Raw genomic sequence first — 13,480 nt, forward strand, 5'->3', positions numbered from 1 at the left:
AACACAGCAGGTCCCCAGTGCATCCCGACACGTTTGTCTCTAATACTGTAATAATTGGGTCACAGTGTCTCATACGTTTAAAAAATAAATAAATAAACTACTACAACACTATTTCACAACCATACCTGAGTGTAATGCACCCTCACAGTCCAGTGTGACTAGTGTGAGCACTCTGGGCTGCGGCCTCATGTACAAGATCACAAACATCGCAGTAGCGCCAACGTCATATCATTGACATGACCGGTCAATATAACATTTGCAACTGATGATATTATTACTACTTAGATAATACAGTCCTCAATTCATTCAATGGCATTTAGGTTATGAACTGGTCTGGTTTCTCACCTTATTGATGAATGTGAATCATAGTCAGCTAGCTAAGCCAAAAAATATTTCATTTTCTGCTTCCGTAAAAATCTTATCATGCGTACTGTATGACTGATGAATCTCTTATACCATGATTTATTCATATGAGACAGGCTTTTTATGCAGAGGTGGGGGGAAATAATTATTGCTGAAATCCTCAGTATTTTGCCGCATCATAATGCACCATATGGCATACATGAATAAATGAAGTCTGCGTGCTCTACCTTTACCTCAGGCAGGCTCCTCCACAGACAATGGAATAATGGTGCTGCACCATTATACTGTGGCTTCATCTCGCAATGTTTTTTTTTTTTTTTTTTTTTGACAATTTATTCATCAACCTTTGTCAAAGCCATTGTCAAAGATATCAATCGTGACTCACCTTTCTGCTGATCACAGTCGCTAACCGGAGCTCTTGGCTATCACCCGCCTCGGGTGATAATTGCCAACACCACTGTTCTACTAAAAATTTCTGGGGAGAACCCTGCTCATGTGATCGTAATTTTATGTGTACTATATAACCAGAGTTTTCTGCTGTTTATCTCAAGCATGGAGGCACGTAAAGATGCATTTGTAAAACACACTATGCATGTTTGGATCAACTGCTTTGTCACGCACAAAATGAAGATCACAGCTCTGTGTGTAGATTAAAAAATATTAAATCTAAAGGCAGTGGGACAAGAAGAGTGTCTGTGTCTGGAGGTGGTCACATCACCTGCTCTGCATAATTAGCACGCACCAAAGTGCACCTCTGCAGGGCACATACAGGACCCCCCCCCCCCCCCCCAAAAAAAACTTTATGCAAGAAATAACTTAAAGCTACATCATAAAAAGTGAGTGTAGATACAAATCCAATCTTTCAGAGGTGAGAACAAAGACAAAAGCACAGAAGCCTGGTAATTTTTTGAGGAGTGATGGCCACGTGCCTGGCCTTGTTAGTGAATAGCCCCACCCATCTCTTATTTATATCGAGCTTTCTTATGCTGTGATATTTGATCATAATAAATATGACATTCCTTCACCTCCTACATGAACATTTCAGCCCCGTGGAGCTCTCCGCCTCTGTCTGAGGTTTTTAGTGTGAGGGAAAAGTTTGCAATTTAAAGGTCCACACTCTACGACACAACAAAATAAATATACTCTGTGTATAGACACCACCAAAAATAATGAAACTTCATTATCCCACCATGAACTTGAGGAATATCAAAAGGACTAGGTGGTAATTATGAATGAGCCTCCTGTGGGAAGACGAACCCACTGCCCCACCACATCGGGGGTTCCTGACACACCCGGGTTGTTCTGTCTCAGGAAGTGTTGTAATTAGTGCTGTACTGCTGACTGTGGTATGTGGGTTCACCCCTTAATTTTGTGGGTTAACCTCCTGTAGAAATCTGGGTGGTGTAGCCCGAACCTCATAGAGACGGCTGCAGCAGAGGTTATTATTTCATGTGTCAGCAGTATCAAGCGTGTCGCTCTGCCACAGTGTGCAGGTTTCACCACTCACAGCCGACGACACACGCTGTTTATGTTACACTGCTGCTGTTTCCAGTTGGTTGCCATGGTGAATCTCTCACCATTTAAAGACCTGAGTCATATTTTAGAGCTTTGGCAACAAACAGTGTTTGTCAGCGTTTTATAAGAAGTGGTGATAAATCTGTGCTCTGACTGACACTGGAAGGTGATTTCGAGTGCCCAAAGTCGTCCTGGTCAGAGTGCTGTTTGTCAAACCGCTCAGTTCTTTGTCCGCTCTCAGCAGCTCCCCTGTGATGGCAGTCAGAGAGCAGTGAGGCCTCTGGTTGGGTAACTACAGTTGTTTCTTGCCTGTTTTGTCCTTCCAGCAGCAATGGGAACAGCAGTAGCTGGAGCAGCCTGGGCCTGGAAGGAGATGGTTGTGAGGAGCGCATGTCCTTCTCCCCCTCGGACAGGTGAGTCAGCAGCTGGTTAACCTGACAAAACCGTCCAAATGTCCATCAGGTCCACAGAGGATGGGTTTACCCGGAGAGGTCTACAGAACTCTGTCTACAGGGCTACACTGGAGAGTTGACATTTCCACAGGGTTTCACCACATAACCGCTTTACATGGACCCTAATGATCCATTTTTAATCCAAATGATGGACAGTCTGAGTGGAAATATCTCATATAAGCTCAAAATGAAATGGGTCAATCTGATTAGAAATCCAAACAGATCCACATGGGTGGCTCAATCCTTTCACATCCGTTAGACTGGAAAATATTTGCCATGCAAACATCTAATCAGTTTGTTGTCCACAGGCTGAACTTCCTGTGCATGCATGCTCATCATGAGCGATCATGTCCTGTGAGGATGAAACAGAGGGAAAAAAGGCCTCTGAGATATGCCTTCACTCCGATTGGCAGTTCTCATGGTGCATTACTCATCATTAGCATAAAATAGTACTTATCTCTTTGTTGATTGTAAAACACCCACTCTGATTAAAAACGAATGGCATCTGGTTGCTTTGCCTCTGTCTCTTTTACATCTAATGCGACCAAGGGGTAATGAAGTCCTGGTGTCGCAGACTGAATGTCCCACCCCCAGCGCCTAAAAATGCGTCTGCCCTGCCTTCACTGCGCATGCGTCTTTTGGGACCGCAGCAGCTCGTCTGAGACAGTCTCTTCACCCAAATTGATCAAAGGGAATAATGTGATTATTAACCATCAGATGACAAAGTAGAACCCCTTAAATCAGTCTAAATCCAGTTTTAAACAGAAATGAGGCGATAATCTGTGGGTCACTACTGATGCTTTGAAATGACGGAGGCGCAGTGAACACAACACCAGCACCTCGTCTGGCTGCGGTCCTCTGATCGCTTCCTCCGTCTTTTATGATGAAATAATGCTGAATTTATGTGAAAATGTTTGTTGTACAAAAGCTTCAGATATCTGTCGTGGGACAGATGATGACTGAAGGCAGTTTGAAGCCGAAACGAGGCGATAATCGGTGAACCGCAGCTAATGACGCATGCACAGTGAAGGCAGGGTGGACCGATTTTTAGGGGGGGGGACAGTTTGGTCTGAGACACCGGCCAGGCTAGACAGCATGTAAACATCTTCTGGGCAAACTATGTAATGTAACTGTAACTAATGTAACTGCTTTTCTACATTGTTGGGCAAAATAAAAGTTTTCATACCTGAAAAAAAAAAATAACACTAATACTGATATATCAGATGATATTATCGGCCAACCAGCATGTCGGACCTGTGACCTGACACACAGCAAGATCTGACATGTATGTGCAAAAAAATGTGATCTCTTGACCAGATTGCCAACCGCAATGTCCCATCTTTTGATGTCAAACTGAACAAACGTCTGTGTCTGATGATGCAAAAACAAATAAATTGCACTTGTTCCACTACTTTGACAGAGGACTGTGTTTGTGTGCAGCTTTCTGACCCTTCTCACAATAACCTGTGTAAAATATCTCCTCTCACAGTGACAACACAGAAGACAAGGAGCTTGATGCCAAAGAGGAGTCCAGTGGTGAGTGTGCTTCACACACAGACACCTCCCTGTCATTTCTTTAAGCAGGTACAGTAGTGTTCAGAATAATAGTAGTGCTATGTGACTAAAAAATTAATCCAGGTTTTGAGTATATTTCTTATTGTTACATGGGAAACAAGGTACCAGTAGATTCAGTAGATTCTCATAAATCCAACAAGACCAAGCATTCATGATATGCACACTCTTAAGGCTATGAAATTGGGCTATTAGTAAAAAAAAAGTAGAAAAAGGGGTGTTCACAATAATAGTAGTGTGGCATTCAGTCAGTGAGTTCGTCAATTTTGTGGAACAAACAGGTGAATCAGGTGTCCCCTATGTACGGATGAAGCCAGCACCTGTTGAACATGCTTTTCTCTTTGAAAGTCTGAGGAAAATGGGACGTTCAAGACATTGTTCAGAAGAACAGCGTAGTTTGATTAAAAAGTTGATTGGAGAGGGGAAAACCTATACGCAGGTGCAAAAAATTATAGGCTGTTCATCTACAATGATCTCCAATGCTTTAACATGACAAAAAAAAGACGCGTGGAAGAAAACGGAAAACAACCATCAAAATGGATAGAAGAATAACCAGAATGGCAAAGGCTCACCCATTGATCAGCTCCAGGATGATCAAAGACAGTCTGGAGTTACCTGTAAGTGCTGTGACAGTTAGAAGACGCCTGTGTGAAGCTAATTTATTTGCAAGAATCCCCCGCAAAGTCCCTCTGTTAAATAAAAGACGTGCAGAAGAGGTTACAATTTGCCGAAGAACACATCAGCTGGCCTAAAGAGAAATGGAGGAATATTTTGTGGACTGATGAGAGTAAAATTGTTCTTTTTGGGTCCAAGGGCCACAGACAGTTTGTGAGACGACCCCCAAACTCTGAATTCAAGCCACAGTTCACAGTGAAGACAGTGAAGCATGGTGGTGCAAGCATCATGATATGGGCATGTTTCTCCTACTATGGTGTTGGGCCTATATATCACATACCAGGTATCATGGATCAGTTTGGATATGTCAAAATACTTGAAGAGGTCATGTTGCCTTATGCTGAAGAGGACATGCCCTTGAAATGGGTGTTTCAACAAGACAGTGACCCCAAGCACACTTGTAAACCAGCAAAATCTTGGTTCCAAACCAACAAAATTAACGCCTCGCAGATGTGAAGAAATCATGAAAAACTGTGGTTATATAACTAAATACTAGTTTAGTGATTCACAGGATTGCTAAAAAAGCAGTTTGAACATAATAGTTTTGAGTTTGTAGCGTCAACAGCAGATGCTACTATTATTGTGAACACCCCCTTGTCTACTTTTTTTTTTACTAATAGCCCAATTTCATAGCCTTAAGTGTGCATATCATGAATGCTTGGTCTTGTTGGATTTGTGAGAATCTACTGAATCTACTGGTACCTTGTTTCCCATGTAACAATAAGAAATATACTCAAAACCTGGATTAATCTTTTTAGTCACATAGCACTACTATTATTCTGAACACTACTGTATATTATGTTGACTATTTTTCTGTACAATATGATTTGGAAGTTTGTATTCTTCGTTATGCCCACCTGCAGGGTTCTCTCTGAACTGTTAGCCCTTGTGGCTAATTGGTGGCCATTTCAGTTAGCCACATGGAAGGTTGAATAACCATATGTTGATTCAAAAGAAAAAAAATGTAAAATGCTCCAGCTGAGACCGGTCTGTTGCGATTTTGGTCACACTGCTGCTGTGACCAAACTGTCTGACTGTCTGAACTCTGTCACTCCTTCATACAGGCTGTGTGATCGCTGCATGTTTACTGTAGGATGGTTCATGTTCCCTTGCGGTCGGTGCAGAGTCAAGTGGCCACTTGACCTTGGACTGTGTGCACCCTTAAATCCCCGTTATACTCACAGAATTCAGATAAATAGAGCTTCATTAAATTATTGCAAACACACATCTTGTAGCAGAAAACCAGCCTTGTAACTTCGGAGAAACCGGCCCAGCCTCCTTTGAACAAGAGTCTCGAGTCTCGCAAGAAACATGAACTGCTTTACGGCACTACAACAACACATACATCTGACATCTCTTGGACACAAATCTACAGCCAAACGGAGGCAGTTTGAACTCTGGGTGCCACGGGGATCATCCAGGGTTGACCACGCCTTCTTAACGGCTCTGTTTTTATGTATGGACAGCGAGTAATTTAAGGAAACACCGGCACTCTTACTACACTCACTCATAATATGATGCAGACAGTTTTTGTTTTTCATGGTTAAAATCCCACACCAACAGATAAAAGGAAAGGTAAGAACAGATTCAATCATACATTTTCATAAAAGTGCTGTCCACATTAAAACTCCAGAGTTTACGCTAAAATAAAAATACATGTGTTGGTGAGCTTTCTTACATACCTGGTCAATCTGATGCTTGAAGGGAAGTCTATTGTCAGTAAAAGGCATTTATTAACAATGTATTTACGTATAATTTTAAATCTGAGTTTTTGACAGTAGCACACCAGAATTCAGGGTTTTTGTTGCTGTTGTATTTACCACATGGTAAGCGCCTTGGGGCAACTGTTTGTTGTGACTTGGCGCTATATAAATAAAATTGATTTGATTTGATTTTGATGGTGATTCACAGGCAAACCTTGCTCACCACATCATGCACTCATTAGACATATAGGGCTGGGGAGATCCCTACACCTGGAGCCCGATGTTATTGTCCTTTTTGTTTTAGTTTTAGCAGTGTTATGTAAAATCAGCAGGGCAGGTGGTGGTGAGACAGGAGTTGGAAATACCAACATGCACACTGGGGTTTGATTCCAGGAGTGTGCTTCAGGCTACCGGTGTGTGACTGCGGAGAAGACACTCCACCCAGCGGTAAGTGGGTACCGGCCCAGCCTGGAGAGTAACCTGGAATGGACCCATGTTCCATGGTGGGGGAGCTGTGGGCCTGAGCACTCAGCTAATGTCCACTGGACATGTTTGGGCACATTTGAGACATTCATTAGTAGGTTCACTCATTCGGTTTGAGTTAAACCTTTGAGTTGGTTGACTTTTTCATTGACTATTATGTAGTACCTTTGATTAGCAGTTATTTAAACAAACACCTGCATTGTTATTGTTATTAGCACACAGCCAGGGGGCGCCATCATGAAAGAGGAGAGTTTCTCCCATGTGGCGTGTGATGCTGTTATTAATGAGTAAAGTTTTCTGCAGCAGTCTGGCACGCTGGATGACGATAGGAAAAGATCTCTGGTTCTTGTTGCTCCTTGAGCGTGTTTGGTGGGGCCTTGATGTGTGTGATTTCCTGTCTGTGTTGTTCCAGGGGATTTTACCGCCCCCGTATTCAGCCTGACTCCTGCTCATTCACCCTCACGCTGTCTCTCCTTCTGCCATCTGTGTTTTTGTGTCCGACTTAGCCTAGCCCATTTTAGGGGGATGGACGGACTGAGCGTGGGAAACCAGTGCTGATCCGATCACTCGGTAGAGAAAAGACCACTACCAGGGAACATTTGGGGCGTGTGTGTGTGTGTGTGTGTGTGTGTGTGTGTGTGTGTGTGTGTGTGTGTGTGTGTGTGTGTGTGTGTGTGTGTGTGTGTGTGTGTTTTAGAATCACTGGAGGCATCCTGAGGAGGAAGACATCTGATTTGGTGGTTTTTCTGTGTGTTTCAGGGACGCTGCGTGTGGACGGGTCTCACATTGCTCCTTCCAAGGTGTCGTTGGTCATCTTGAGCTCTGATGTGTGGCACCTTCAACATGGCCCTCAGCATGTGACCTTTAACCTTCAGCTGAGGAGCATGCTGCAGTGGGTAGCAGCCTCACTGGCTGGTGTTCCCCAGATCCATCTGAGTCCTGAGAGAGAGCTACAGCAGGTGATTGGCTCTCACATCTTACAAACATTATCCACTAGCATGTAAATGTTCCAGAAGCAAGTTTGACTTTCTCCATTAAATAGAAAAGAAAAAGGAACATCACTGTCCTCGATTTTAAAGGACCACACCAGGCTGTTTGACATGTTGGAGCCCAGTGTGTATAGTTATTGTGCTAAGTTTGAGTTTTTAGGCAGAAGGTCTCAATCAATCAATCAGTCAGGGTCTCGGGTTCTGGCCTGGTTCTTTCTGTGTTGAATTTGAATCTTCTCCCCATGTTTGTGTGGGTTCCCACCAGGGGGAATAAAGGTACAAGGTTAGGTCCGGGTGCACTCGCACTAGGCCCAAGTGCGTAGGGCCGTGCCTGATGTCGACCCCCGCACTACACTATGTAATATTTACAGTTGTATGTAAAAGTTTGGGCCCCTCTGATGGTTTCCATGAGTTTCCTTTATAAATCATTGGTATATATCATATAGCAGACAAACACACTGATATTTGAGAATTGAAATGAAGTTTATAGGATTTACAGAAAGTGTGCAATAATTCTTTAAACAACATCAGGCAGGTGGATAAATTTAGGCACCCCAACAGAAAAAATACATCAATATTTAGTAGATCCTCCTTTTGAAGAAATAACAGCCTCTAAACGCTTCCTATAGCTTCCAATGAGAGTCTGGAATTTGGTTGAAGGTATTTTGGACCATTTGCCAAACATCTCAGGTTTGTTGGTTTCCAAACATGGACAGCCCACTTAAAATCACACCACAGATTTTCAGTAATATTCAGGTCTGGGGACTGAGATGGCCATTCCAGAACATTGTACTTGTTCCTCTGCATGAATGCCTTAGTAGATTTTGAGCAGTGTTTAGGGTCGTTGTCTTGTTGAAAGATCCAGCCCCGGCACAACTTCAACTTTGTCACTGATTCATGAACATTGTTCTCAAGAATCTGCTGATATTGACTGGAATCCCTGTGACCCTCAACTTTAACAAGATTCCCAGTACCTGCACTGGCTACACAGCCACACAGCATGATGGAACCGCCTCCACATTTTACTGGAGGTAGCAAGTGTTTTTTTTTGGAATGCTGTGTTCTTTTTCAGCCATGCATACCGCCCCTTGTTATGTCCAAATAACTCAGTTTTAGTTCATCAGTCCACAGCACCTTATTTCAAAATGAAGCTGGCTTGTCCAAGTGTGCTTTAACATACCTCAAGTGACTCTGTTTGTGGTGTGTGCGCAGAAAAGGCTTCCTCTGCATTACAGCATCACACAGCATCTCTTTGTGCAAAGTGCGCTGTATAGTTGAACAATGCACAGAGACACTATCTGCAGCAAAATCATGTAGGTCTTTGGAGCAGGTCTGTGGGTTGACTATGACTGTTCTCACCATCCTTCACTTCAGCTTATGAGATTTTTCTTGGCCTGCCACTTTGGGCCTTAACTAGTACTGTGCCTGTGGTCTTCCATTTCCTCACTATGTTCCTCACAGTGGAAACTGACAGCTGAAATCTCTGAGATAGCTTTTTGTATCCTTCCCCTAAACCGTGATGTTGAACAATCTTTGTTCAGGTCATTTGAGAGTTGTTTAGAGGCTCCCATGTTGCCACTCATTAGACAAGATGCAAAGAGGGGAAACCTTTGCAGATGGCCACCTTAAATACCCTTTCTCATGATTGGATTCACCTGTGTAAGGAGGTCAGGGGTCATTGAACTTACCAAACCAATTTTGTGTTCCAATTTTCCAAGTTGTTTTTTTTTTGCCAGCTTGCACTTGGCCGAGACGGACGCACTTTTCTCTTCTCCCTCCCTCCTTATCTTTCCTGCTTCTGTGGCGTGTTGTCTGTGAGGCTGCAGCTTTGCTCTTCTGGAAAATGACAAAAATGGATCTGTTAAAGTGGTCTCTGAACGCAATTGACACTATTTTTTCTACAAGACATTTGGGGGCGGAGGACCTGACCTGTCCTGCCGGGACGCATGTGATGGGTTACGTGATGGACTCGTGGAGGAGATGGCAGGTCATGTGCCTTTACATGCTTTCTATGGAGGACGTCGAAGATGTGTACATATTCGGCTTGGTGGTGACCGGCTTTCTGCTGTGTGGAGCGGGCACTATGCTGGTTTACCGGAAAATCAAGAAAGTGGAAGCAGCTTTGATTGGTCCTTCCAGGCTGCTCTACATGATTGATTCGATAGGGAAGGCAGTGGCTGCGCAGCGTTGGAAAACATCTCGAATTGAATCGCAGCCCTGGAAACCCGCTCTGACCATCTGTGAAGACCACATTCTACATTCAGATGCATTGAGAGCCACTCTGTTCTCAGAACTGTGGAATCTTTCAGGCGTCTGCTAATCTGGCTGTTCATTTGGCTTCCCCAAATACAGCTGCACTTCAAGGTCGCTGTGATAAAACATCCTCAGAAGATCAACACTTAAGCCCCGCTCCCTGGTCTTCCCCCCTCCCCTCAGCTTCTCCAGCTCTGACGTTGACTGTGCTCAGGACTGCTCAGGGCTGCCCCTCCCCCTCCAGGATTGTCGGACAAGGCCGTTGACGGCGCCAAACAGGCTGCCTCCGGAGTGTTCTGATAAACTGGACCTTTTCAAATCTCGGTTGTCGTCCTGTGTCCTTGTTTGTGTCTGTGTGATTATTGTTTTTCTGTGCTGATGGGGATTTTTTTCCTCATTGCTGCTGTGTAATGCAGCGGCTATGAGGGTTTTTGTTTTTCTCCTTTTCCCTCGTGTTTTGCTTTTCATATATATGTTTATGTACCGGGCCGGCCTATGTGTTGTGTGTGTGTTGTTTGTTATGGGTCGGTGTTGGTTTGCTCAACCCTGCTGTTGACCAAGGCAGGGATGTACATCTGGAGCTGGTCCCCGGGCGCCTAATGGCGACTTCTGCTCCTACTGGCAATTAGGATGGGTTAAATGCAGTAGACACATTTCATTGTGCAGGGAACATGTTCTTCTGTGCATATGACAATAAGATTCCTTTGAATCCTTGAATAATTATTGCTGAAAGTATTCAAATCAATAAAATTACATGGGTGCCCAAATTTATGCATCTGCCTAATTTTGTTTAAATAATTATTGCACACACTCTGTAAATACTATCAACTTCATTTCACTTCTTAGATATCAGTGTGTTTGTCTGCTATAAGATATATTTAACTGAAATTTCTGATCCAGACAACCAATGACTTATAAAAGAAAATCATGGAAATTATCATGGGTGCCCAAACTTTTGCATACAACTGTATTATGACCAAATAGCCTGGAATAGGGAAGTTCAATACGAGAGACGGGTGTGGCGACTCAGGCTACACACAGCTGTCATGCCTCAAAAAGAAATCACCAGAGTCCTGCACGTCTTTCTTTATTCTCAGCTCTGAAAGAACGGATTCATCCCTACACTCACATTTTTTATGCTGTGTGTGTGTGTGTGTGTGTGTGTGTGCGCGCGCGCACTCTGCAAAGTTCTTTGTGAGCTTGTGGTTTGATCACCTCTCGTACAGATGTGTCCTGTCCCACTGGCTTTGGGTTTTATTATTTGTCTGCATGTACATCCTGTTCTTCGTTTTGCATGAGAAAGCAGGTATTCCAAAGACAAACTGTGTTTTTCCAGTGCATCTTTAGGTGCCTCCATGCTTGAGATAAACGATGGAAAACTCCTTTTCCACAAACAGTGTTCTGCACTTTTCTCCCACTGTGACTTGGCAGAGAAGTGCAGAGGGTGATGCCAGTCACTCTCTGCACACCATCATCCATAACCAGACTTCTTCAGCCACAGACTGCTCCTTCCCAAGAGAAGGACCAACAGACTGAGAAACTCCTTTGTCCCTCAGGCCATCAGACTATACAACTCCTCCCTCGGGGGGAGGAGGAGTAATAGGAAGACAGAGGACGGGAAGGAGAGGAACAGTAGCAGCTAGTAAGCCAGTAGCGAGCAGTAATTCTGGTATTTATATTTGTATTTACATTTTGCAAATTGTTTTTTACTTTTGATACCCTGTGTGCTGCTATACAATGCTGCAGAAACCTCAGTTTCCCTGAGGGAGTCTTCATAAGGGATTAATAAAGTTAATCTATTGATTCTAACATTTATGTTTTTACAGTATTATTATAACCTCAGGGCATTTCTTTGGATCATTTTATCATGGATATGTGCATCCCGTATGGCACATTCCAGTTCAGGAAAATACTGCAGGTGTCTGATAGTTACTTTACTCCACTTCCCCATATAAGGTACAGCACATCTGCACAAAGTGCTTCACTTTGTCCACATTTTGTTATGTTGCAGCCTTATAAATGGACTGCATTTACATAGTGCTTTATCATCTGCATCAGAGGCTCAAAGCTGTTCACAAATTACACTATGTAACAAATGTTTATTTTAGTTTTGTTCCTGGGTACACAGTGGGTTTTCCTAACCTGTTATGCCTTAAATAAATAGAAAATAGCTGTTATTCCACAGAAACTTTGCTTCTGTGATCAGGACAATGATATTTTGAAATTTGTCTGTTTTCAAGAATATTCTCGATTTGCCTTCACTACTAATGAGTAGTCTTCTAGAATATTCTTGAACTGATAGAACTGTCCAGAATTTTCTAGAAGTTTCCAGAATTATCTAGAAATTTCAAGAAACTTTTCGAACTTTCTAGAACGTAAAAAAAATAAAATCAAAGTTTGTGCTGAATGTAGTCATTTTTCCATAGACTTTAGACATAAGCAGTTGAAATATAACACATAGAAGCCAGGAACAAAACTTGTGTTACATAGTGTAATGCTTCACATTCACCCCCATGTGAGGGTGCTGCCATACAAAGTACTCAACTACACACTGGGCCCTTAGTGATTTTCCGGTCAGCCTGGCATTTGAACAGAGGATCCTCTGGTCTCAAGCCCAACACTTTAACCATTACACCATCACCTCCAAAAGCATTCCATAAGGATGAAATTAATTTGTTCCCTCAAAATTCTACATACAATACCGTGTAATGACAATGTGAAAAAAGCTTGAGATTTTTGCAACTTTATTAAAAATTAAAAAACTATGAAATCATATGTACATAAGTGTTCATAGCCTTTGCCATGAAGCTCATATTGTGATTTCTTAGTTTTTTATTTTTAATAAATTGGCAAAACAAAAAAAAACAACAAAAACATTTCTCATGTTGTCATTGTGGGGTGTTGTGAGTAGAATTTTGAGGGAAAAAAATTAATGTACTCCATTTTGGAATAAGGCTGTAACATAACAAAATGTGTAAAAAGTGAAGCACTGTGAATACTTTGGATGCACGGTATACGTCTGTATGTGTCGGCCCTGCGATAGACCAATGGCCTGCACTGGGTGTACTCGCTCATCCATTGGCTGCCTGCATTGGCTCCAATCTGCCCGGCGACCCTTAATTGGAATAAGTGAGCGCAGTAAATGAATGAACAAATTATTTGCTTATTTGGGTAGTTGCATCCTGTCATGACTGAAACTTATGCTGTAAATTGTTATGCGGTGTCGTGGATGCAGAGAATTGCAGCAGCAGTGCGTGCAGCCCTGAGGGTGGGGTCACGCAGCGTGAGTCCAGGAGGTACAGAGTCTGTGGTTGGTTCATGGGTTGATGACCGGGTTCTGTTATTTTTCTTTCTATCCAGCTCTCACGTGATTGCGCCATGCAGGGTTTCTGCAAACTCAATAATGTTCCTTACCAGCACTGAGGCCATGACTTTTTTTCCTCTTTTGCTCTGAGAATTCTGTCACTTCCTGTTG

At 42.9% G+C, this 13,480-nt stretch overlaps 1 protein-coding gene across 1 annotated transcript in view; it reads left to right on the forward strand.

The window, feature by feature from the left end:
• The window catches only part of akap11 (A kinase (PRKA) anchor protein 11), a 60,471-nt gene that overhangs the window by 45,419 nt on the left and 1,572 nt on the right, over positions 1-13,480 (forward strand). The window contains exons 10-12 of the mRNA XM_034185827.1: positions 2,205-2,291; positions 3,820-3,866; positions 7,523-7,722. Of these exons, the coding sequence (XP_034041718.1) occupies positions 2,205-2,291; positions 3,820-3,866; positions 7,523-7,722 (334 nt within the window). The remainder of the gene's footprint in view (positions 1-2,204; positions 2,292-3,819; positions 3,867-7,522; positions 7,723-13,480) is intronic.

The sequence above is a fragment of the Thalassophryne amazonica genome, chromosome 14, assembly GCF_902500255.1.
Source record: "Thalassophryne amazonica chromosome 14, fThaAma1.1, whole genome shotgun sequence".
Classification (NCBI taxonomy): Eukaryota; Metazoa; Chordata; class Actinopteri; order Batrachoidiformes; family Batrachoididae; genus Thalassophryne; species Thalassophryne amazonica.